Below are 25,919 nucleotides of genomic sequence, written 5' to 3'. Positions count from 1 at the left end.
GGTGCATCCATTCTGTGCCAGCATAGATGCTTTTGTGGGGATCAATGTGGGATGGTGGTGTAGCAGTTTCTCTTCCCAAATATGGGGACAGTTACTTAAGGTCAGAGGATTCAGTGGTGGGGGAATCTGTTAATGCCAAGATGTGAAACACCTAAATGGGAGATCTACTGTTTGAGCTCTTAAAAAGTTTTATCTTTTTTTGCTGACAGAAGAAATGTGAAAATAACAAATGAGATAATGACATTTCCTAACTAGAATTTTCTTTTCAGTAAGTTTAATAAAAATAGTTTGCAAAGTTCTTGACTATTCTAGATATTTCATCATCTTCTGAATCAAAGAATCTGCAAGAGGCTAAAAGGCTTTTTTGCAGAAGTTTAAAAGTAAAGGTCACCTGTCTTTATTGCAAGATCTTCCAAAATATGTAGTTGAGCGCTGCTGATACCAAATCATTTGTTTGAAAAACAAGTGGATATCGCCAACTGAATGTGAATAACAATTCTTACAACAAGCATATTTTCCAAAAACTCTGCAAAGGTCTTTCCCTGAATTTTATGAGCATGAGATGTAGAAAATCCAACCAAATACTTTAGGCAAAACAGAATTGGAAAACCCTGCCTTGTACCACAGTAGTTTACAGCTGATGACAAAGAAACTTGGCCCTTCCCAGGAAATGATTTAATATGAAACATTAAACTTGCTCCAGCAGACAGTTGGCGATGGTTCTGCACTAAGACCCCAATTCCTTCAGGCTGCACCTTTTCAGTAGACAGGGAATGTCTGCTGGGCCAGTGTATGCCACCCTCATAACTAAATATGTCTCCCTGTACACTCATGCACATGTTGATTTGCTCACCACTGTGAACTCCGCATGGGAAGACAAGGACAGTAGGACTGAAAACATCAGGACATTCCTCCAGCTTCAATCCCTTCTTCCAGGACTGGCTTGTTTTACCATGACAGCACAGCTGATCCTGTAGGAGCCGTGCATCCGAGGCAGGAAGGAGGCCCTTCCTTCATGGGAGATGTTGTAGTAGCTATGCACTGAAGAAAGCTGACCTGGGCATGGAGAGGGCCTCTGGAAATTGGGTCTGGTCCCTGCAGTTGCCAAAGTATAGGCTATGGTTTAGACAAACACTAGGAAAGGGAATTGTGCTTGAGCAAAGCCAGATTGCCTGGGGTTGAATGATGTTTGCTCTTTGCATAACATGGCAGTGCCAAGTACTTGGTGTGGAAAAATGAGAGAAATACATTGTAGGTCTTTATGGTGAATGCATCCTTCAGTGTGTACCTACCTGATGCAGTTTGTCTGCATAACACTGTTTTCTCAGCATTTAACTGCCTGCTCATTTCTGTCTTCCTTCTGTCCAAAAACACTTGACAACAAAATACCTTTAGTGCTTGTCTGTCTGGATGTGCTCTGAGTGTGCTGCCGTTACTGTACAGCTCTGGAGAGGCTGCCGTAGCTAATCTAGGTGATCTTGTGCACTCTTTGGGGATTTAGTTTCTGTACTTAGACTTGACAAAAATTAAACTATGCTAAGTTTGTGGAATGTTGTCTTCTGCATTAAAGGGCTATTTAATTCTGGTGCTTGTTTATTGTTTTAGTATTCTCTTATCTGAAAAAAAAATCTAAATATATTGCTTGTGAGCCTTTCAAACTGAGGCTGGAAAAGTTGTTTTAAATTCTTTTTAAAATGTCTAAAAAGTAAGCAAGTCACAGAAATTTTGGACTTGATATTGCTGTTTTTTCTAACATACAATAAAATAAAATACTAGGGACTCCTTCAAAACATGATTCTGTTTAGAGGCTTTTTTATATCTTACAAGCAAAGCATGATATAATACAATCTCTGTAGTCAGTACTGTTTGGTTATCAAATAATTGTTTGGAAGCTGAAAAGCTTGCCTTTCCTTGCTAGTATAATAGATTTGTTTTTTAGGTGTCATAGCTGTTTGTTACCCCTTTTCAATGTTTTGCATCATTAGAGATTGAAATCTTAATGAGCTTATTAAAAAACAAAAGCAAACCACAAAAAGGTGTTCAGATATACATGCTGCGTCATCATCTTCCATTGCCCTTTCTGTCTTTGATTCTACCTCTAGACATACCAAACAAAGGATAAAGTAAAAAATTTAGAAAAGATCACTTCATACTTTGGAATAATACTTTTAAGACATTTTAAATTTGTAAAAAAGTGCATTTGGATGCAGTTACAATTAATGATTTAATTCCTTTCTTTTTAAATTAGGGCTTTAGGTGTTCAAATATTCTAATTAAACAAGGTAGAAATGTTAAATGTGTACTTTACCACTGAAAAGGTAATTTTTTCTTCAGTTATTCCTTAAAGGAGCTAAGGCTGGAGGGTGCTTTGTTTTAAGTCAGAAATTAGGCTAACAGTGTGAGTGGGAAGTAATACAAGTGTCAGTGTACATGGAGCATGCTACTTTACACAGAAGATGAAAATTTTGAAGGGAATTTTGGGGAATTTTGAAGTAGGTTTAGCTGAAAACTAATCTTACACTGGAAAATAATTTCTGTTATGTGTGGCTAAAGGTTAAGGTCATGCAGATCTATGTGTATTGTAAATGTCTGTTAGAAAATTGATCCCCAAACTGTAAATTTTAATACATTAAAATGTCATGTATTGACATAGTTCTGTCTGTGATTAGCAAGCTGCTAGATTCTTACAGCTGAAATAACTGCAAATTCTATTTGCAGTTACAAATGCCTTAAAAAAAAATCATTAAGTGTCTTTATTTTTCGTCATTCCTTTACAGAACAAAAGAGATGAACATCTTTTGAAAAAAAGAAATGTTCCCCAAGAAGAAAGTTTAGAAGATTCTGATGTTGATGCTGACTTCAAAGCAGTAAGTTCCTTGATTCTGGAATTACTTTTAAAACGTTAGTGGTGTCTCAAAACAATGTATTCTGTTTTTATTTTAACACTGGAAGTCTTGCAGTTATTTGAAAGCAAAATTATGAACTGATAACACTGTTAAAATTAGTTTGATTGTATTAAATGTTTTAAAAGAAATAATTTAGCAACAAAATTACTAAAACATTCTTCTTTTTTCTTTTCAAGCAAAATGTAACACTAGAAGCTATACTTCAGGTATGTTACATTTAACTTTTGGTTTTGTGGTTTTTTTTTTTTTTTTAAATTAGAAGTGCATGTTCTGTGCATTTTTAGTTTTTACTCTTACTTTTTTTTTCAGAACGCCACAAGTGACAACCCAGTGATCCAACTGAGTGCTGTCCAAGCTGCAAGGTAAAAATAAATAAGGGCATGGAACTACATTTCCTACACATTTTTCATTATGAAAGTTACTTATTTTACTTTTACATTTAATTTCACAGAAAACTCCTATCCAGTGACAGAAATCCACCTATTGATGACTTAATAAAATCAGGAATTTTACCAATTCTGGTAAAATGCCTAGAAAGGGATGATAAGTAAGTATACTTTTAAAAATGTTCACCTTCACTGAAAATCTGCATCCAAAAAATATCTCATTATTTCAGATGAAACTGAGGATTCATAACACCATATAATCTGACACAGTGGATCAAATTCCCTGATGATAAACCATAAATTCTCCAGGAGTATTTATTCTGCCACTGAAATGTAATTTTACTTTTTAGAGCTTGCATGAGCATATCCAGCTAATGGAGAAAACCTTACTAAATTTCTCATTGGTTTTGAATATTCTAGACTTTTTTTGTTAACTGTTTTTAAGAAACCTATCTCAGACTTACTGTTTGTATTTGTGTGAAGGCAGAGAACATGCCTGGTTGTGAACAGGGCTCTTCTCTTTGCCAGAATACACTTGTTGTCTTTTTCATTAAGGTTATTAGCTTAAGTTTCTAGCTGCATTCATTCTCACTGCAAGGTGGGTTTCCTTCTGGCTCTGTGCTACTCCCTCATGTGATGGTACAACACAGTAAGCATGCTTTCTGTTATGATTCTTTGTTGGAAAACAAGAACTTCAGTAAAGGGGGTAGAGAACATTGAGCATGTGGTTGCAAGAATTTAATGACATGTAAGAAGAATGCCATATTCCACAATCCATGAGCCCCTTATTCAGATAGATGGGAATTAACACATTTGAGGTAAATGTTTTAGCCTATCTTTGGTCTCAGGCAGCCATAAACATCTTTACAGTATTTCCATTTTCAAGGTTATTTCTGCAGCCACGAGGGCTAGAAACTTCAAAAATGCAGATTGGCATTTGGGGTATAACTTGGCGGTTGCAAAAACATGAAGTGTGAGTAGCTTTGTTTCTAGCTTGTTTAACAAAACAGTTGCTCAGAAGGCAGCTAGCAATAATGTTCAAATCAGGACAGCATTTTAAAATGGGTTGTGAATGCCTGTCTGCTCTAGAAGTGGATGGTTCAGTGCTGTGAAAATTCTTTTAATTTGAATTTTCTGTCTAGTTTTTGTATGATTTACCTTTGTAAATGTTTAATAAGTCTTTTGAAATTGAACTCAACATTTTCTTAAGCAGTCCTTTTAATTGTGATTGCTATATAATATTTAGTAGAGGTAAATTCTGCAAAGACTTTGTATAACAGATTGTTAAAGCTTTTGTTCACGTTATAACTGAAAACTTATCACAAGAGGAAGAAAAGAAGGACCGACCTAGAACTAGAATTTTAATGCATTTGGTCCTAGAATGTTAAGGTTTATAGGTAGCTGCTGGCAGGTACTATTTGTTTTTACAAATCCTTATTTACACATCTTGGGCCCTCCTGTCTAATTCTTTTCCAGTCCCATCTCCAATAAAACCTTAAATGCTTTGGAAACTATGCACAAAAAGAGCTTAAAGGAAGCAGGTGCTATGGCTATATATAAAACATAATTGATAAAGGCCCAAAAAAGCATGGAAATGAAAAATAGTCACCTAACAGTAAATATTCTCTGCTCCTCCCAAAGCCAGACCATTATGCTAACCACCATAAGCTGTAAACTCTTTTATAGCTTCTAGAACTCTTAACCTTTAGCATTTGCTTGAACAACAGTTTTCATGCAGACTGTTTTACTAAACTGCTGTTAGCATAGACTACAGTTGACAGGCATCTTGGAAGACATGTTCCCCCAGCTTTCATAATATTTGTAACTAATTTTATCTGCATTTAATAAATCAATTTTAATACAGGTATGATGCTGTCTTTTGATACTGATGCTAGATCTTTCCCCTATCTGTGATGGAGGAGAAGACTGTCTTTATCCCAGTATACCAGCTTACACTTGATCTGGGATGTAATGTTAGAAGGGCCAAGTTTTTATTAGTTATGGACAGACATGGTTAATTTATTGAGAACTACTAGTGAAAGCAAGACGGTTGCACTTTCTTCACTAAATATGAATGGTGTTTGGATCAGTTGGGTGTGAAGAGGTCTCTGTTACCCATTAGAGAGGCATAATTAAATTTTCTGATGGGGGTGCTAGAAATCTTTCATACAGGAGATCATTAGTTGACTAGAGTAGCAGTCAGCTTCACTGGTTGGTATGTGCTTCAACAAGTATTACTGCTTTTATTTTTTTTTTATTACTAATGTGAAGTCAGAATGATAGGTGGTTTACAAAAGGTCATAGAATTTAAAATCTGTTTTTTCTTACAGGTTTTCATCTGCAATGTCCAGGCGCAGAGTTTCTTTTTTAAAACTTTTAGCCCAGTAGCACTGCTTAAATGTGAAGTGTCTCAGAGTGGATATAGCTAGTAACACTGAAATGAACCATAAAATAATCTGCAGATCATGTTTCAACTTAATACTATAAAATTATTTCATTACAGTCCTTCATTACAATTTGAAGCTGCATGGGCATTGACTAACATAGCATCAGGCACTTCTGCACAGACTCAAGCTGTTGTACAGTCTAGTAAGTATTACAGTTTGGTTTTTGGGGGGTGGTAGATATTGTGGATAAAAGGGAATATTTGGATAACAAATGTCATTTGTTATCAAAACCATTAAAATAATAAATGCATGTCTGTCCTCTTTCTCAAAAAATTTCTACATTTGCTCTTAAACATTAATCTGTTTGTCACTAACAATTAATATTAAGGATCCCAGACCTGATTTTCCCATAAAGAAGATAGAGAATGACAGATGATATAATGAGTATGACAAAAAATGTTAGTCCTTTCTAATTCTTGGGTTGATTTCTGAAATCATGTACCGTTAATTCCCCTATGGCTAAAACTTATGTTAGGAAGTAATTCTTTCTACCTCAAAGGTATGTTCATAAATCTTATTAAAGCTGTTAAATACATATAGTTATGTAAGGTTGCCCATTTAAATACAGAGTTAAGAAAATTACCATCTTTTCCTTGACCATATGATTAGTATCTCCTGTACACACTGAGTTTGTTGTGCTGCCTGTGTTTCTTGCTTAACCAGCCAGTGAGACTTCCATTGTGAAAAGAGATAAGAAATAAACTCTAAAGTTAATTGAAGATAAATTATTCAAATTAATTTTTCAGGATTATATATACAGCTTTTATGTATCAGCACACTTATCTTAAAACAATCACCTTTATGCTAAGTACAACATTTTGTTGTTAGACAGGAGACTATAGATAAGCAAATATATATTAAATTGTCCTGGCTTATTCATATTCAGTGTTTTTATATGGGAAAATGGTGACGTAGTTATTTAAGTGTATGAACCTGCCTTTCCAATCAAAATGCTGTTTTGTATGTTTTAATAGCTAATAAAATATCTCACTAATTGTTAGATTCTGTATAGTTAAGATAATGGAGCAGTAGAATAAGAATGATATCAAAATGAGTTTTGGGTAAAAATCCAAAGCCTTTTAAAAAAAATCATCATCTTGAATTTGTTTCAAAAAATCCTGATGTGATTTGAGCACCTCTGTTTTTAGGTTGCTTTTCTGGTGTCTAAGTAACTTTGAAAATCTATTCCCAAGTTTTTTCATCCTTCCCAATTTGTTCATTGGTTAGTCATTGTTTTCTTCCTTTTTGAAGTCCCACAATGTTATCGTATTTGAATGAATGAATCTAATGAAAAAGCTGTTTATAGTATTAGCTTTGCAGAAAAAAATCTGGAAAAAATCTTAAAGTAAAAATTAAAATTAGAGTGAAAATATGTACAGCACAGCCAAAAGCATTGCTGTTACCTGAACAATTACTAGAAGTTCCGGCTGGAATATGTCTCTCCCAAAATCTGTTTAGCTAATGCTTGAAAAGAAGAAAATGTGATAAAATTACTTTAAAGAAGCAAAAACCATTTTCCAAGCTTTACTCCTGAAGAGAAAATGGAAGAAGTTTAGTCTAAAAGTCTTGCTGCTTTGGCTGGGAGATGACTAAGGGAAAACAGCCTCCCAACTCTACTCCCTTTAGATAAGGGATGGTTTGAGGAAACAAAGCGATGGACCCTTGCAGCTATAGAAGAGGCTGGTGCAGCCTAAATACAAAAGAAGGCCTCCTGCAATCAAGAGGGACAGATGTGAGTTGGAAGGCCCAGCAAAAGAGGAAAAGTACTATATACACAGAATAGATCTTGGTGGGAGCCAATTTGGAGCAGAAGTAATTAATTTTTTGAGAGCAGTAGATCAGATAACCTGTAACTCATGCTTTCTCAGACTGTCCTCCTGCTGGAGTGCTGATATGAAATAATTTCATTCCTGCTTTTGAAAGCATACCAGGATTGCAATCTAATATAAACTACATAATTGACCCTCCTCTCTGAAATATGTTGAATACACATATGGCTGAAGTGTAATCTCAGTAATCACTGGGAAGGAAGCTAGAATATTCCACTTGAGCTAATGGAAGTGGGATGATTGTTACAAGAACAGAGTGAGTGTTCTTGAGCAACAGTGTGTTGCTGTCCCTCCTAACTTGTCAGTTGTAGGCAATTGCTGAGTTAGTCATCTAGGGCAGGGAAGGAATTTTAGGTTGTCTTCAGTCTTCACCACTCTGTATTTTTCAGGAAAATACATCAGGGTTTTTTGGCTCATTATCACATGTTAAATTATCAACAGAACATTGATTCACAGTTGCTCACAAATTGTGTTGCAATTTTTAAAAATTTTTGAAGCTATTTCTACAAGAAAAAATATTCTTTCCTTCAACAGGATATAAACTGATCTATTTTACTTTGCTCAGAAAGACTGTAGGACGAGTATGATCATATAGAGATTTTAAAAATTGCTGCAAGAATTAGTGTCTTTCAAACAGTATGGGTTGTCCGAAGGGAAGTAGTGCATGGGAATAGTAGAGAGATGGTTTCTTAGCTCTATTAAATTTATTCAATTCAGCAGAGACTGATACCTAAAATCAGTACCACTTCATTAATCTGGTATGTTGCCTGCATTATATAAGAGCAAATTAAAACATATCTTAGGACTGGCAGATGGATGTAAATCTTCACTGCATATGGAAACTAACTATAGCCACCTCTTGGGAGGAAGCTATTTTCTTAAAAGTCAAGATTTGAAGCACGTTTGCACGAGTAGGCGTGTCATTCTGCTAGGTATTTATTGTGATCTTGGATAACTGGAAAATCTGAATTACCAGGAGATTAAATCTAGCACCTACATACTTGAGGCTCTTGCATATAATTTTGAGAAATATGGGGAAACGTTTAAACGTGGGGAGCATTGTTGTTTAATAGTTGCTTGTTCTCAAGTCTATTTTCTCCCCTCTCTAGATATGTATAGAAATGTTTAACTGAGGTTTTGTATGCTTTTCATAATAGAAACATGTATCTTAGTATAAGGCATGGTAGCTGAAGTGTTTGGTATTAATCAGTTAAAGTATTGTGCATATACCGTGTTCCAGTAAAAACAAATCCCATCTTTGCATTCTGTAGATGCAGTACCCCTCTTCTTGAGACTACTTCATTCACCACACCAGAATGTTTGTGAGCAAGCTGTCTGGGCTCTCGGAAATATTATAGGTAACTCTTGTTGTTATTACAATGATTCGAATTCAGGGAGCGTTTCATTTTAGAATTTGACTTTTTGAACATTGGCATTATCATATGTGACTATGTTTCCTCTAAATTCTGTGGCTTAATATAATTTTTCATGTGGCCAGGATTACATATGTACATCCTATTTTTTTCTAAATAATAATATCACCTGCTGCACAAAATATTAACAGGATAAATTTTGTGTCTTGTAAAATATACATACATATCTGTACGTATGTATATTTAACTGAACACGAACTGTTAGTAGTAGACTATTGGTGAGGAAACATAGGATTTCAGTATCCCAACATGTCATTGCATACATTTCAGGATTTTCCATTTTTAATGTAATTTCTTTTACAACAATTTTCATTTCTGTAGGTGATGGTCCTCAGTGTAGAGATTATGTCATATCACTGGGAGTTGTCAAACCTCTTCTGTCCTTCATCAATCCCTCCATTCCCATCACCTTCCTTCGGAACGTCACATGGGTCATTGTAAATCTCTGCAGGAATAAGGACCCCCCACCGCCTATGGAGACAGTTCAGGAGGTAAATAAAGAATTACGAGACAGATAATTTTTTATACTCTGGGCTAGAGGCCAAATGCTTTACATTGTCATACTATGAATTTATGCATGTCTTTTGCCACTGTCTTGTGCCACTTACCAGTTGTTAAATGAAGCAATTTGACCAATTTGATGCTTCTTAGTAAGGCTGTAATAAAGGTATTTGTAACATCTGAAACTCAGTAGGACTAAAGACTGATGAGCCATATATTAAAATGGACACAACACACTAGAAAGTGTTAACATACTCAGCTTTTCATGTTTTTATCAAAAAAAGGCTACAAACGTGATTCTGTACATAAGAAGTATTCAAATGTAATTGTTTTCAGTAAGAGGAAACTTAAGTAAACTAGTGAATGTAGTGTAGTTTGTGTTTCGACTAGCTGTGAACATACAGTTAATGCCAGGTTCCCATTTAGGAAGAGAAGCATCTGAAGATCCTTTTAAACGGGTGAACAGAGCAAATGCAGTGTTTATAGAGTAGGCACAGCTAGTAAAGTGATGCTGTTTGCCTAGAACTATAGTTGTAATGTATGTAAAGTTCTTCATTTTAAGATAAATTCCAAAGTGTAGGTATAGTTTTTGAAGCCATGTGAAGTATAATATTGTTAGCAACTAAACTTTAATGGAATCTTAAAAATAAAGCAGAGAACGGGGAAACTTTTACAAGTAATACTTCACCAAGTAAAAAACCCTGTTCTAAGCAGTCTTATCATGGCTCAGTTTTATATTTTCTCTGTACATGAATACAAAAATAAAATTCTACTTTAATCCAAGAGGGTTTTATATATTGATATTAGGGTAATGATTTTCATTACATTGTGTGGTAACAAAGGTTTCAAAATAGCAGGGGGATGTCTTATCTCTATTGTTTGCTTGTTTTCCCTCAAAATATAGTCTGCTCGCTGTGTGTCTTTGAAATATAGCACTGTCTTGTATTTTTACAAATTTTAAATATATATATTTCTATACATACTTTGAGGGAGTGACCAGCTGCTGGGAAGTGTGTGAATGCAATATGCTAATGCAGTCTCAAGCTAAGCTTTGTGTCTACAGTACTTGGATTCATGATTGTACAGCCAATTTTATTCTACTGTAATGACTGATGAACTTCTTTTCAGATTTTGCCAGCATTGTGTGTTCTCATTTACCATACAGATATAAACGTAAGTAATTTCTAAAGTTTTAGATATTTAAATTCTTTGTTTCCACTAGAGAGAAAATGCTGCAAGATTGTTTAAGTAGCAAACTTGGTTTTGTGTGTTAATTTACTTATCATTAAGTAGTAAATGCACAATTAAATATGAAGACTAATATAATTGTAGTAATTCAGAGCATGAAAAAGAAAGTGAAAACAGCATTTCTGAAATACCTTTTCTAAAAGATTTTTTTTAATCCTTTACATTAGAAACTACATTTTTAAAAAATCCTATCTTGTGGAATTGAGCACTAAAAATTTAAAGTGCCAGCTTTACCATCAGCTTCACTTTAATTCTGCCCCAGTTTATAATTTTGCATAGATGATATATAATGCATGTGTAGAAAAAATATGTATAATTCTACATAGCAGTCCAATAAAATATTGTGATCGTATGGGTAAATCCGACTTTCGTAACCTGTTGGGTGCCTGACTTTGCAACCTGTTTAACTAAGGAAATCACACACGAAAATATACTTAAAAAAACCAGCAATAAACTATTGTTTTGTGGCACCTTTGACAACTTTTCTTCAGGTTTTTAATACTAAACCTTTAGTACTTCCCACATTCCTGATCCATGGGTTTACATATATTTTCTGAGTAAAGTCCTAGAGGGGTGGACTTACCTCCTGAAGTCTTACTTTGGGACTTCAGGAACAAAAATCTGTGTAACTAAGGGATACTGAGCTGCTCTTCTCCTCCTCCTCCTCCTCATCCTCATCCTGTCAGGACTTTGTAATGTCTTTGACTCTTGCTCCCTATAGTGATCCTTCAATTTAGGGAAGCAGGAATTGAACCCTTGTGGTGGGTCTGGGGATAGAGCATAAGATTGGTGGAACTGTCTTTTGTTACTTCCACGCTGTGGTAGTGGTGTTTCTGCTGCTCTTTTAATGGTGAAGTGGGCTTGGCTCCACAAAATATTTGCAAACAGTTTAATTTGGGATTTTGCCAGGGTTTTCCCAGTGTAATGTGAGTGGGAGATAGCACATGGTAACTTTCCAATTCGTAATTTGGACAAACCTGAATGGAAATTCATAGCAAAACCAAACATACTTCTAACCTATAGGCTTTTTTCCCCTGCCAAATTTGAAAGCTTTTGCAAGCAATGATTGTGTGAGAGCTTCTTGAAGTAGATATGAGACTATGTGATGCCAGGTTTTGACTGATCTCAATTAGGGTACCCGTCTTTTTGATCGTGAGAGTCAGGTGCTAGTTTGGAGGTACCTGTCTGGTCCCAGCCTCTCTGTACTGGAGCAGCAAACCTATCTTTGGAGATGAGTCAGTGATGCAGGTAGGTCAGCCACCAGTCCTGTGAGCACTTCTGGCGGCTGCTGCTCTCGTCACCAACAGGGCTGTGGGGCAGCAAACTGGTGAGGCACCATCTCTCACTGCTTCTGCGGCGATGCTGGCTCCACTGCAGCACATTCTGCTGTCCCTGTGGCATTAGCAGGTGAGGGCAGCAGCAGGCTGTGTCAAGAAAGCATTAGGTCTGTGCTGTCCAGTCCCTGGAGCTGGGTGGAAGCAGCCTGGGGGTCAGGACTTTAAAGTCCTTCCTATGTTTCAGTACTGTAGTGTTTAGCTATCTTAATAGCTGGAAATTTTAAATGGGTATCTGTTTTAAAAGTAGAGTAGATCTAGGTACCTCAACAGATGATGTCCTCAGTGGGGTCCAGATTTCTCTTCCCGCAGTTCCTAACATCATCTCTAAGTGATGGGATATCCCTCTTTCTGCTGGCTTTGTTTCTGCTTCAGATAATATCTTTCAATGACTGTAACTTTTTTTCTTTTTTTGAGGGCTCTCAAATCATCCTTGTCAAGTCATCAGTGACTTAGTCTTTATTTTCTTTAAGATGCTAAGATTGCCCTGCATGATAGTCATTTCTCTGTGGGTTTTCGCTTTGCTTGAACAGTTGCCGCCTTACAACAGTTGCTAGTCCTTTAGTTGGTATAAGAACTCCTTTCCTTTGCTGTGGATTGTAATCTTAATATGAAGGCAAAAAAAGGCATACATGCAGAATACTTTGCAGTTTCACTTCAGAACCGCACCGTGGATCAGAAATGCTAAGGTGTAGATAGATGGATTAGAGACTAAGGGGGCTTAGGTATTCTGTAATCAAAAGACAGCACTGCTAACAAATTATAGCAGTGCTAGGTGGCTGGGTCGGTATTTTCTTCAGAAAGTTACTAGCACAACTACTTATCTGAGCTGGTTGTCTATCTTTGAAATGCAAATCAAGCCCAGCAGTTGACCTTTGTGAGATGCTGTATGCTGTCACTTTATGCACCAAAATGTGGTATTTAAAAAAAAATTGAGAGAGGACATATAGAAATAATTATTACGGAACAAATGGCCCCAGTTTTCATAGTTGTACATAATAATCTAACATTTTACTGATTAGGTCTTGTCATAATGTTTGAGTTTTTCCTGTAACTAAATTGCATGCTCTTCTTTTCTTCCCCCAGACATGTGGAATGTTGATCACTAAATAAGACTCCATTATATGGATTTTACTGTTCAATGTGTAAACCATGTTCTTTCCAATTTCTAGATTCTTGTGGACACTGTTTGGGCTTTGTCCTACTTAACAGACGGTGGAAATGAACAGATACAAATGGTGATTGATTCAGGAGTTGTACCTTTTCTAGTTCCCCTTCTGAGTCATCAGGAGGTTAAAGTTCAAGTAAGTCTGGTTCAGTTGCTATTGAATAGTCCTTTGTAAGCTATTTTCTAAAAAATGTGCCTTAGAGTATTTATTAGTGGAGTACTGAGATGAGCATTTATAGCTACATTTGTTGCAGGTAAAACTGAACAAAAAACGTTACCTACACTGGGGAAAAAAGATTATTAAAATGAAAGAAAACTGAGACAAAACAGTTCTAATACAGTTTTAAGTAAAGTGACAGGTTAAACATTAACTTCCATTGTGTGATTACCAGGGGTGCCTTCCTTTTGTAGTCCTAAAATATTTAATGACAACAGATTTTACGTTTTCCAGAATTCAAGTTATACGCACTCTTTTCCATTGCTGCATACATGGTTGTGCATGTTCTGTCTGAATAGCTCATAGAAATCAATTCATATTTTGGGATCTTTTGAATGTTAAAATATTTGGAGATGCTGAGTCCTTTTAGTAAAGTAAATTTCTAATTAGCGACAAAAGGTAGGTTAACTGAGCTTGTTTGATTAATTTAAAAGACAAAGGGAAGCTAAAAGTTAGTTAATGTGTGCTTGATTTTTATAACTAACCATTGTAATTGGGAGCTTTTTTACATATCTGTGCATTTGTTGTGTTTGTTTAGTTTGTACTTTGGATGAGACTTGGCTGTCTTTGTCAGGTGTCCTTGTCAGACCAGTTCACTTGATGAAAAGGAGTCTCTCCAGTATTCTGTCACTTGTAAAGCATGTACTAACCAATACATAAAGATGATGTAAAGTCCATTTTTGAAAGTCAACTGAGAGTCAGTAAGAAGAAAAGTAGTCATGGGTTTTTTAAGTCTGTAGTGGAGAGCTGAATGGAGAAGTAAGCAACCTTGGCAGGCGTAGTCAAAGCCTAGAAACAGTTAATGTAATTGTATCTCAGATCAGATACATGATGAATTAACTCTTCTATTGTTTTAATATTCTTTTAATTTCTAATCTACACTTTTTGAATTGAGCTGCAGTGCCTCTATTCAGTAAAGTGCTATACTGTGTGTTTCTGTTTTGATGAAACAGTACCATTTTTAGGACGTAGCTGAGAGGATAAAGTGCTAAATTGTATTTTGCAAAGTGTTTTTATAAAGAGATGTCTTAAAATGATCTTTGTTTTAGCATAAGTAACAGCAGTGTCTTTAACATGCAATTTTTTTTTCCTTCCCACTTTGGATATTCAGACAGCAGCACTGAGAGCAGTAGGCAACATAGTAACTGGTACTGATGAACAGACACAAGTTGTTCTCAATTGTGATGTTTTGTCCTATTTTCCAAATCTCCTGACACATCCAAAAGAGAAGATAAACAAGGTATGATTTGTTTCTTCCTAACTTAATCTTTTTGTTTAAGAAATAAAACAGTAGTCTGTAGAAGATTATAGAAGAATTTTTTACAGCTATTATTTCCAGCATGTGAGTAATTTTGTATAAAGATACAGCCTTTGAGGCTGATGCTTAATTAGGGCTAAAGCCAAACAGCCATAGTGAGGATCCATGCATTGGTGTTGATGCCTAGTGCTTTTTGGGAGGACTGATGGTTTTTGCTTTGGAGCATGATACTTTTTTTTCATTGGCAAAGTGAGTAGCTGGCTAACTTGCATTATAGTTTTTCATAACTAAAGAGTGTTATTTTTGATTGAGTTCAGTGACTTGAGTAAAGATTGATCCAGGTTTTCCACTCCACCTTTTCATAGTGGAGTTGTTCTCTTGTCCATCTTCACCTTCAAGGAAGTAGGGAGTACCACTGTCCTTTTCTGAAAACCGTCCCTGCATTTCCTCTCCTTAATTCTGGCAGAAGTGACTTCACTGCTGCAAGGACTGGATGGAATAGGGGGAGTTAGATGAAAGTGATCAGTGCCCTCTTTTCCACAACTGTATTTCACGTTATTTGTGTTTTTATTAATCATCGTGCTATCTTCCACTGTAAAGGTGGGGCTGGCTGAGGAGGAGGCTATTTTGTTTAGCTTACGTGATTCCCCTATTTAGCGTACCATCGAGGGGAAGACTCTTTGTGAAGAATCTCTGTTTCTTCAGGCCCTGTCAACTGCCAAGAGGTCTGAAGAAGTTATCTTTAACAGTACAAACTGCTGTGATTTGTTTCTGCCTGCCCTTCCAGCTCTCAGAAAAGAATGATGAAGAGCTCCTTTTGAATGCCAAGAAAGGAATTATTTTTGTATAAAGGGAGTCTATAAATTCCTTGAGTTTTGTTTTAAGTGTATGTTGTGAGGCGCAAATATAAATAAAAGCCAGCTACACATCCCTAAAAAATGGAACCCGTTATGTTTTTTTCCTGAAGTACTTCATAACTGGCTGTTTGCCACATCTATTTGTTTTTTTACTTAAGATTGGAGCCTTTCTAAGATGTTCTGGATTGCCTTGACAAGTATCCCCCTTTGTAACCAGGAATTTGTAACTGCCATTAGATAGATGTTAGCCATGCTGATGAAACACCTGAAGGAGATAACTGCTGAGTAAGGTCTCAGAACTGAGGGTCCTGTCCGATGGGAGGCCTTGAATGAGCTTTCTGAGCTTCACTTCATGTTTCAGGAAGAAAATGGGAGCTGAAGTTGGTCTTCCTTGTATCAGCACAGAAAGCTACTACTGAGCTGTTAAGTCAAATATTACAGGATAAGTCCTTTTTTATATGAGGTTTTACCAGTTTTCCTATTTTCTTTGCAAAACTGATCTCCAGTTTAAAACATGGCTGTGACTCCAGCAATGCAAAGTGGATATAAGGTTTAAATCAGTATTGCTCCCAGTGTATGGAGACACTCCTTGTGGAAGTAATAATCTGGCCCTGTGAATTAATCATATCAATTTTACATTGATCCCCTCTATGTTTGGCTTTCACAGTGCAATAAAAGCTTGTGTGCTAAAAGTGCTATTGGGGAAGAAACCTGGAGGCTTTGTTTAGTCATGGTCTCTTTAGGTCATGGTACGATTTTAGGTTTTGAGGTTGTTTTGTTTGAGTTTTTTTTTCATCTGTTGACTATTTTTTTAAAAGTGTTTTGCTTTTTTATTTTGTCCAATTGTAGGAAGCAGTTTGGTTCCTTTCCAATATCACGGCAGGAAACCAGCAACAAGTTCAGGCTGTAATAGATGCTGGGCTAATCCCTATGATCATACACCAGCTGGCTAAGGTCAGTCAAACTATCAGCTATGCAAGTTGTCATCCTCTTTTTATAAATCTGACACGAGGAGTCTGTGATTTTTAATAATAAGCTTGACAGATATTTCCATGCTGATTTTAATGAGCTACTAATTTTATTTTTCAGGGGGACTTTGGAACACAAAAGGAAGCTGCTTGGGCAATTAGCAATTTGACAATAAGTGGGAGAAAAGATCAGGTATGTGTAGTGCGATTTTAAATTGTCACTAAAACGTTGCACATGCAGCCATTTGTAAGAAGCACAATGTTGAAAGCAAGTTTTTTTCATTATTTAGGTTGAATACCTTGTACAGCAAAATGTAATCCCACCATTCTGCAATCTACTCTCCGTAAAGGATTCTCAAGTGGTACAGGTGGTGCTGGATGGTCTGAAAAACATCCTGATAATGGCTGGTGATGAGGCTAGCACAATAGCTGAAATTATAGAAGAGTGTGGAGGTAAGCGCTTATTAGGCTTTTAAAAAATTTAATTTGCTGGATATTATTCTGTCTTCCCCTTGCTGCTGTTGATATTTACTACAGCATTTTTTACCATGGGCTATTTGAATAAGCAAGTGAGACTTTTGTAGTGAGAGAAACAGCTTTTTTTTTCTATTTAGTTCAGAGATGGTCATGTTGGAGGCAATTGTTGAAGGAGCTTTCTGTAGCTTAGGTATTTTTTAGGTTTAAATGACAATTGTACTTCTTTTCATTTGATTATTGCATATACTTTGTTCTGTGGTAAAACACACAGTTCATTGCCTTCGAAGCAGTTGTTAGGATCATAATTTCATTAGAGATCAAAGCAGCATGAGGAATCTTTTGGATATTGCAATCCAAGTTTTAACATGCTAATTAATGTATTATAGTAAGATAGCAGTAAAGGGATGCTGAAGAACCTACTATACTGGAAGTTTTTCCCTTGTATTATTCCATATCCAGTTTGACAATGGGATTAGTGTTTTAAGCTGCTCTTCGTGTGAAGCTTTGTCGCCTTGTTTTAAACTCGTATCCAACACACAAATGTCTCCACTTCCTTTTGGTGATATACAGAAAGCACAATGACTGAAACAAAAGCTATGTAGTAGACAGAAGTCTTAAAAAAATTAAATACAGAGAGTTTCATCTAAAAAGAGAGAAGATTCCATTATCCCTTGTTCATAAAATGGGATATTCTATGGCATGCAGAGGTTCACAAACTACTTCTCTTTCCTCTTAGAGACAGATAGCCACTGTGTAGATAGTATTTGCAAACTGAGCTACATCTTTTATAGTATGTTTCAGTAGTAATGTTTCATTATTTTTCTTAGTCTCAAAGTAGTCAGTAACTCCAGTTTAAACTTATAAAACTCTTCTCCGTTTTCTTTTATTCAGGGTTAGAGAAAATTGAAGCCTTGCAACAGCATGAGAATGAAGACATTTATAAACTAGCATTTGAAATCATAGATCAGTATTTCTCTGGTGATGATGTAAGTATGCTCAAGATTGAAGAGTATATGTGCTGTGCTGTTAGCTTAGTACATTGTCATTGTTCCTCAGTTCCAGTTGTCATGAACATAGGTTATCTGGGAAGTCAGTTTTCCTCCTCCTTTTTCAGTACAGCTTCCCATAATTGAAAGTCTTTGAAGAGTTTCTCAATACCAAGAATTTTCTTTAGCGACATCAAGATGACTACTCTAGTTTTGCCTAATAAATTGATTGGCACTGACCTAATTTCATCACACTGACATGTAAATTGACATGTAATTACTTGTGATTAGAATCTAAACAGTTCTCTGTCTCTCCTTTTTACTTTCTCATACATCAGTCTTTGCGGGTGGGGGGGTGGATCCTTACTTTCAGATAGATTTCTGTATTTCAGCTCTGTAATTGCTCAGTCTGGATTCTGCATTGAAGAGAGTCATCAAAACTGTTAACACTTTCTGCAGCTGATTGATCTAGATCATCTGATACTTTGTTGCACCCTGATTAGGTATTTTGACCCTTGGGTTCTAGCTTTTTCTGTGACTGGCTGCTTGTGAGTGCCTCAGAAGCACTTAAGCAATTTGAAGACAAATAATAATAATCTTTTCTAGGCCATCCAGGGTGTCTGTAGTTCTGCAGCCTAGCAGAACTGTCTTCAGTTCTTCTCTTAAATTGAACTCTCCAGATACCAGCTCTAACTTTAGGACTCATTAATTTTCAATTCATGGGCCCATCATGTGATTGCGAAGTTAGTCACCAGACATTAAGATATGTGAAAAGTTCCCTATGCTTGTAATGATTCTGTGAGCAGTGTCTAATAGTCTCCATAATGGCTCTGAGACTTCTGTAGCTAACTGAAGAGCACAGTCTAGTTGGTGGGGATGGAAAAATAGCCCTTGTGAGGTTAGTACTCCCTTTAATCTTTGCCTGATTTGCTGAATTTACCTCCTTTACTCAGGAGCAAGACTACTTCAGATTATTGTTTATACTGTTACCGTGTTTTCTGGGGCTTCTGAAACTCGAAATTGTAGGAATTCCATGATTGGGAGATAGGAATTAAAACATAAAGCCAGACAAATTTTCAGGCAGTAACTATAAGTAGGAAAATAACTCTTGTCGTTTGAGGACTGGTGCAAAAAAAAAAACCCAGGAAAAAAAAAAATCCAAATTGCCCCAGGGAGACAAGAGACTGGTTATGTTAGCCTGCTTGGCAGTGTTAAGATTGACTGGCCAGGAGTATTCCTGCCTTCTGTCACTTCAGGATCTTCTGTATTCTCATGAGATGTTGCTGGCTACTAGATATCCCTTCGTTGTTAATCCCATCTGCTCCTTTGCTGAGCCCTGTGAAGTGCACAGGCATGTACTTTAGGACCAGCACTAATGGTTTCCTGACTTTAGTTTATTGTGTTAAAGGCATGTGAACTCAGGTAACGTTACTTTGTAGTACCCCTGCAGAAGGCAGAAGTGCTAATTTATCAACTGACAAACATTTTACAAAGCATTTGGAAACCGGATTCAATCTTCTTTTGGGCATGACAAGCCCCACTCTTCCTCCTGCGGATTGTTGCTGTCACCAAAGGCCTTAATCTCTCCCTCCAATTTAGGTATTGTCACCCAAAGTAGAGAGAAACAAAGAATTTAGGTGAGTCAGTTCTGACATCCGCACTACTCCAAGGCCAGATCTCAGAAAGCTATTTAGACCCCACACAAAAGGGCTCTTACCTGCTTCAGAATGACACGTGGTTTGAAACGAAGCGTATGGGTTCCTGCAGCCTGGTTTGAAGAGGTGGCTGAATGTGCCACCTCTGAGAATGGATGTAGCTGGTGATTTGGAGGAGGATGGGGAGGGTTTGAAGTTGTGTGTATTGGTGCTACTGACCATGTTGTTTGCTGTTCCTAGAGGAAGTAAATACCTAAATTCCAACAGCTCTGAGGAAGTTGGGTGAAGTTGGATACTGATGTCTTTCATTCTATAGCCATAGAGTAATGAAGTACTTTTGGTTTAAAAAAAATTTCAGATTGTGCTTATGAGACCTATATAAAACTGCTCTGAAGTGAGTAATCCTAAATCCTTTAGATTCTGGTAGGAGATACTGAGTACTCTTTTAAACTTTATATAAGTATTTCTATCAGCTGCTGATAAAAATTCTTTTCATGTTGAAAGAAAACGGGAGAAAGTACAAAACTAATTTTGGAATTCACAACTAGTGATTAGAAACTCCAGAGGTACTAAAAATTGGCATTGAAAATTAAATCGCACAGCTAAAATAGCAACTGCTTTGACCCAGAAGCAGCCCAATCTCTAACCATTACAATTTTCTGTTTCCCTAATGGTATTAGAACAGAGTTGATGTGGTGTTCTTTTTTAAACGCATTTGAGGAATTGAATTAAAAAACCTGATCTAATTTTATTGCAATAATATTTAAACAAAAAGAAAAGATGAACGTTTGTGAATCTCTTCTATGTGTACTGAATTGTGCAGGGAATTGGCCTCTCATTTATTTTTCTTGTTGTATTTTATAGATCGATGAAGACCCCAGTCTCATTCCTGAAGCCACTCAAGGAGGTACTTACAACTTTGACCCAACAGCCAACCTTCAAACAAAAGAATTTAATTTTTAAGTTCAAAAAAGTGCAGCTTCTCTGTCCCACACCAGTATGAAGCACCACCAGATGGCTACCAAGTGAAGAAACAAAAGGCTCCAAGACACACATGCCTCTTCGTTTTGATGCTTCTAAAGCAAGCCATGTATCGGTCACTTTGCAGTTGCCAAACGTCACTATCACATGGACTGTAAATGCATATGCATGATCTCTTAAACTGTTTCAGAATTCTTTTTAACAGTCCCAACTACCTTTTTTTGCCTTTTTCCTGGTGCCACATGCTGACAACCGCAATCTGCAGTTTTGTTAAGAATATTCCATAGTGGTGGCACATTGGCTTTCCACGGAAAAGTAGCTTCTTTGGAAAATGGTGCGCTGTGGATCAAGACACTTTGGTATGATGCGTACGTTTTGGAAGACTTTACAGGGGCGCAGTTTGCTCTGAGCCTCCATCATCGTCCTCCACAAACATATTTTCATATACTTATGTGGAAGAATAGATTCAAAAATGCAAGCCAAATGAATTTCATTGGTGAAACTGAAATAAAAGTAACTTTAAAAAAAAACACTTGGCAATTGATTAAACACTTAAGTTTAAAACAAACAAAAAAACTACTTCAGCTATCAGTAATTGATGTGTGTTCATTAACTGCCTCAGAAACCAGGGTTGGAGAATGAACTGTAGATTTGGACTGGTAAAGCTTTTGCCATTATACCTAATTTTTGAGAACAGCGAGCCCTATTTGACCACTCACTTCAGCCTGTGTGTTCCTGCTGTTTTGAAGTAATCAAATGCTGTGCATGGTATTTTACCTGAGCTACAACCTGTTATGGACTTGAACTTCTGTTTAAGCTGAAAGCAAGAGTCCCAGACTGTAGAAAAAAAAATTCTGTCCAAAAATGTATTAGTTAAAAAAGAATCTTGCTTTCAACTTTCAGTAGTCAATATATTTTGTTTTAAATTGATAATTGGATATGGTTGATTTATATTGGGTTTAAACTGTGGAGCTTTCATGTTTACTGTAATTTAGTCTTAAACTATTTTTTACTTAGTAACCAGTGCTTATGATGATGTGGTTGGCAACAAACCAGCAACTACTTAGAAGCGTCCTAAAAGCTTCATTCTTGGAGTATTGGAAGAGTAATTCAGAAATTAGTCTCAAATCTTGTTCACATGATTAAAAAAGATACAAACTGGTTGATGTGTGAGGCTGTATGGAAGCTGCCGTTATTCAGCATAAACCTGATGTGCAGCGCACATTAAATAACTTTACATAAGGTATGTGAGGTCATTGCTTTTGGAAAATCGTCTGACCCAGTCATTTTCAAAGGGATTTTGGTATTGCTGGGGTGAAGGTCGATAATTTTGAAATTCTGTAAGCTGTCACACAAACTGGTTTTGTTGCTGTTGTTTACTGGGTGTAATTTCCCAATGCATTGATGTGAAGGGATAGAAAAATCTAAACTAATTTAGTTATTGGATGTGGGTTGTATTTACTGTGATGAAGATAAGGACAGATGCCATCAGAGCTTTGTGGATCAGCTGTTTTTCCACTGATGAACAACGCATAGCAGGTGTGCATTCATTAAATATATATCTGCCAAGGTGGAGCCACTTTAAAGAGTGAGTTGTCTTGTATCCCAGCTGGATACAAGCGTATGTTTAAACTGCAAGATTTTTACTTGCTAGATAATCTGTTTTAATATAGTGGTTTGGCCTCTGATTATTTATAGGTTTTATAAATTTTAGAATCAATTTCTCTTTAAGGTGGCTCAGATTTTTCAACTCTTGTGCACATAAAATTGAGTTGAAGTTCATTGTGCCTTTTTTCTTTTCCCAAAAGTTGAGTTGAAGCTTCATATGGTAACTGCATCCTATTCACACACTATAGTCTAAAATCTTGAAACTGTGTGGTGTTCGCTAAAAAACTAAACAATAAAAAGTCAAAGTTAGGTAAGGTCACAAAGTTTTTGTGAAATTAGAGTTCCAGCAGATGTTATTGTGAACAAATATTTCCCCCCTTCTAATTCAATTTAGTCTCCCTATATGCCATATAGACTGACGGATACCCTGTTCAGCCTGCGCTCACTATGACCCTAGAGATTACATACAAATTGATACTGAAACAACAGTTTTCCAGTACTGTGAAGATTTGATCCTTTTCTTGCACTCAATGCATTACATTAAAAGTGAACATCGGAGAACTGGGTAAGGCGGGACAAAGCGTTTGCTCAGTTCTTTCTGTTGTGACCTTATCAGCTTTTGATTGGGATTGCACCATTTCATAGTTAATAAAGGAAACAAAGTATATTGCTGCACTTTTACGTTTTCAGAACAGTGTTTAAAATTGCATTGTTTTTATTATTTTTTTAAACTATCAGTTAAAATAGACTAAAACGTTCTTTCAAAGAGGCATCTAAATGTGTTCCTAATTTTGTATATGGGCTTAGGTTTTGTAACCAATAAAAAGCTGCTATCAAATACTATAAAAAAATTCAAGAACTTATTTTGAAGGTTATGAAACTGCTTAGTCTTCACTGATTGACTTAGGGGTTTTTGTCTTTGACTAGACATTAGTTAGCAGAACTCCGCATCAAAGTTTGAAGTATGTTACAAGAATGAATAAAGTAAGCTAATGCCAGTCATCTCTGAAACTTTGGATGCTGTTCCAGTACGGAGTTTTATACTTTTTAAAGAGATGTTTCCCAAACGTGTACAGGAGTCCGTGGTAAGGGGGCTGCAGCTGATCCACGTGACTATTAAATAGTGACTTCAGTTTAAAGGTTTGAAGATGCACCATAGTGTCAAGGAACTTTCACCGTCCTTTTCTACCTCCAGAAACATCCTTTCCAGGCCCCCAGTGCTAGGCTGATTGCTGGTTCAGCACTAATTGAAGCTGGGGACGCTGTAGAAGCAGGCCCAGCTCCTTCTGCCCGGTGCGCGTTGGGAGGGGGTGTGCGCCCTGGCCGGCTTTAGGCGGGAGGCCAGCCTTCCCCGGCTCTCCGTAGCTGGGAGGGATGGCCAGCATGCCTCACCTCGGGCACGAGTGACCCCATTGGGGTGCCGCGCGGGGATAGATTGGAGCCGTCAGAGCCTTGCATTGTCCAGCAGCCCCCTGATTAGTACAGTCCTGCTTTAATTACGTGACAGCACCAGTGGAGGAAAACCTCTTGAACTGCTTGAAGACTGCCTGCGACTCTGCAGCTATGGCTTTGCCGTCCTTGCTCCGTCTCAGTCGGGTGAGTCACCTGGAGAAGCCCCTCTCTCTCGATGGGTAGGTTGATGATGGAGATGAGCTTCCAGTGCCGTATTTAAATCTTTGCAAATGCTCTTCTGTGGGGATATAAACGATAAAGATTTGAAAAGAACCCAAATCCCATTTCCAAAAGTAGTTTAATCTCTTTGGTTCCTTCAGTTTTCAGTTGACAAAATGAAACTTGTGAATTGTGTTGGTTTTTTGCAACCTGTTAATCATCCAGCAGGTCCTACCTAGATGACTTGAAATACACTGCACTGGAATAAAGAATGCATTATTTTAAGAGACATCTTATTTAGAAAGAATAAAACCTAGAGGATACCTTAATGTTCCCCATACTTCTAAAAATAGAGACACTTTGCTTTTGTTTGCTTGATCTGCTAAACAGAGAAATGAGTAAGAAGATCCACTGACGGGCATATTTTAAAATTTTTTAAAATCTCAGTGGACTGAATGGTAGTTCAGGCCCATTTTGTCATTCTAATCTGATCTATAATGCCCTCTAGATTCTGAGTGTTTCAAATTAGTCATTTCTACCAAAGCAGCCCAGTTGTGTTATGTTCCTTCTATTTTGTTGCAGAAAAAATACTCCCTTTTGTGGCATAATTATGCTTCTATTCAAATATATGTAGGACAGCAAATTACGCCAAGCCATTAGAAAGCACTTTCCAAGAAGAAAAGGAAAAAACAGTAGAAAACCATGGGCTCCAACAGGCAAAGCCTTGGAAGATTTTCAAGCGCAGGCAGGGTGAGCTGGAAACCACCTGAGCTGCTCAGGTCTGCTTCAGGGTGGTACATTACTTTCGACTGCTCAGGAAAATTGCCTCGTGTTCAGATGCGGAGTTAGGAACTCGAGCAGCTTTGCGCTTTCCTGATTCTGGTTTGTGTGTACGTTACCCTGCCGCAGAAGCAGTAAGGGGCAGGTCTGATCTGTGCTGCTGGCTTAGACCCAGAGATCTCCAGCTGCTGCTGCAGCAGCACGAGCAGCTTCCTTTTCAAATGCATTCATGCGATAGCCTTCGTGGGCAGCATACAGGTTTATAAAGGAACTGGGTTTTTTCCAACCTTAGTTTTAAAAAAGTATGTTGGGGACATTACAGGCTTGTGCATCACACCTAAGAATATTAAAACCATGATTCTTGTGCTTTAAAATGAAGGCTGAAGTCTTTACTGCTCTCTGCCTTCACCCACCTGCAGTAAAACAGGGTGAACGTCACCACACAACCTCGGAGGAAAAATTTTGTGAAGGATTTAGATACCCCGCAGGAAGGCTCTTCCCTGGGCACGGTGAGGGAACTGCAGGAGGAGGTTAGTTTTCAGTTTGCTCAAGGCACATTAAGTAGGGCCCAGGGACGCAGGAAGATGCAGAAGGTGGATTAACCATCCTCCTTACTACATGGGGTTCTGCAGAAGACCGTGGTGGTTGGATCTTTCTAATGTGCTGAAATGAAGCATAAGGGAGCTCGTGTCTGCATCCTAATTATCTGCAAGCTGATCATCTTAGTGGCTTTTTTTTCCTTTTGTTTTTTTTTTTTTTTTAACTCTACCTCATAGCCAGAAGATCCCCCATACAAGTTCTCTATACATGAAAAGGGAGGATGAAATTGAAATATCTTGCCAGTGGCTTCAGCAAGTTCAATTCTAGGTTTGTGCAGGGAAATGCTCAGGGAAGCTGCACCTCTTGCCCTGGGACTAGACCCATCACTGTTCCTTTCTGTTTGATGTAGTTTACAGCTGGTTTCCCCTGCATGTCATACTTCTACATCCTAGTAGGGTTCCCTGAGATCTAGATACTGCCTGCATTTTAAAATATTGAAAATAAGAGATAAAGTCCTTCTGTTCTCCTTGCCGTGGTGACCCTAGCTTACAGGAGAAATGACCACGGTGAGGCCCCATCCCTGTAATTGTGAAAGAGAGTATTTGACATCCGTTCTTTGGGAACAGTTTGTGTAGTCTTGGTTTTTGCTCTTTAGAGCACAGCAGTACATAAGAAATCTCAGGGAATGAAATGGACTTGTCAAACGGACTTGTCAAATTCTCATGTTTA

At 37.2% G+C, this 25,919-nt stretch overlaps 1 protein-coding gene across 1 annotated transcript in view; it reads left to right on the top strand.

Annotated features, from left to right (window-relative positions):
- Positions 1–21,181, top strand: part of KPNA3 (karyopherin subunit alpha 3) — a 51,784-nt gene extending 30,603 nt beyond the window's left edge. Inside the window, exons 3-17 of the mRNA XM_075489855.1 lie at positions 2,778–2,867; positions 3,083–3,112; positions 3,216–3,268; positions 3,358–3,453; positions 5,796–5,881; positions 8,840–8,926; positions 9,323–9,492; positions 10,631–10,675; positions 13,257–13,388; positions 14,581–14,709; positions 16,434–16,538; positions 16,674–16,745; positions 16,843–17,005; positions 17,921–18,015; positions 20,535–21,181. Coding sequence (XP_075345970.1) covers positions 2,778–2,867; positions 3,083–3,112; positions 3,216–3,268; positions 3,358–3,453; positions 5,796–5,881; positions 8,840–8,926; positions 9,323–9,492; positions 10,631–10,675; positions 13,257–13,388; positions 14,581–14,709; positions 16,434–16,538; positions 16,674–16,745; positions 16,843–17,005; positions 17,921–18,015; positions 20,535–20,633 — 1,452 coding nt within the window. The 3' untranslated portion in view covers positions 20,634–21,181. The remainder of the gene's footprint in view (positions 1–2,777; positions 2,868–3,082; positions 3,113–3,215; positions 3,269–3,357; positions 3,454–5,795; positions 5,882–8,839; positions 8,927–9,322; positions 9,493–10,630; positions 10,676–13,256; positions 13,389–14,580; positions 14,710–16,433; positions 16,539–16,673; positions 16,746–16,842; positions 17,006–17,920; positions 18,016–20,534) is intronic.
- The last annotated feature ends 4,738 nt before the right edge of the window (positions 21,182–25,919 follow it).

The sequence above is a fragment of the Mycteria americana genome, chromosome 1 (genome assembly GCF_035582795.1).
Source record: "Mycteria americana isolate JAX WOST 10 ecotype Jacksonville Zoo and Gardens chromosome 1, USCA_MyAme_1.0, whole genome shotgun sequence".
Lineage (NCBI taxonomy): Eukaryota > Metazoa > Chordata > Aves > Ciconiiformes > Ciconiidae > Mycteria > Mycteria americana.
Note: the sequence above shows the minus strand (reverse complement) of the source record. Positions and strands in the feature narration are given on the sequence as shown.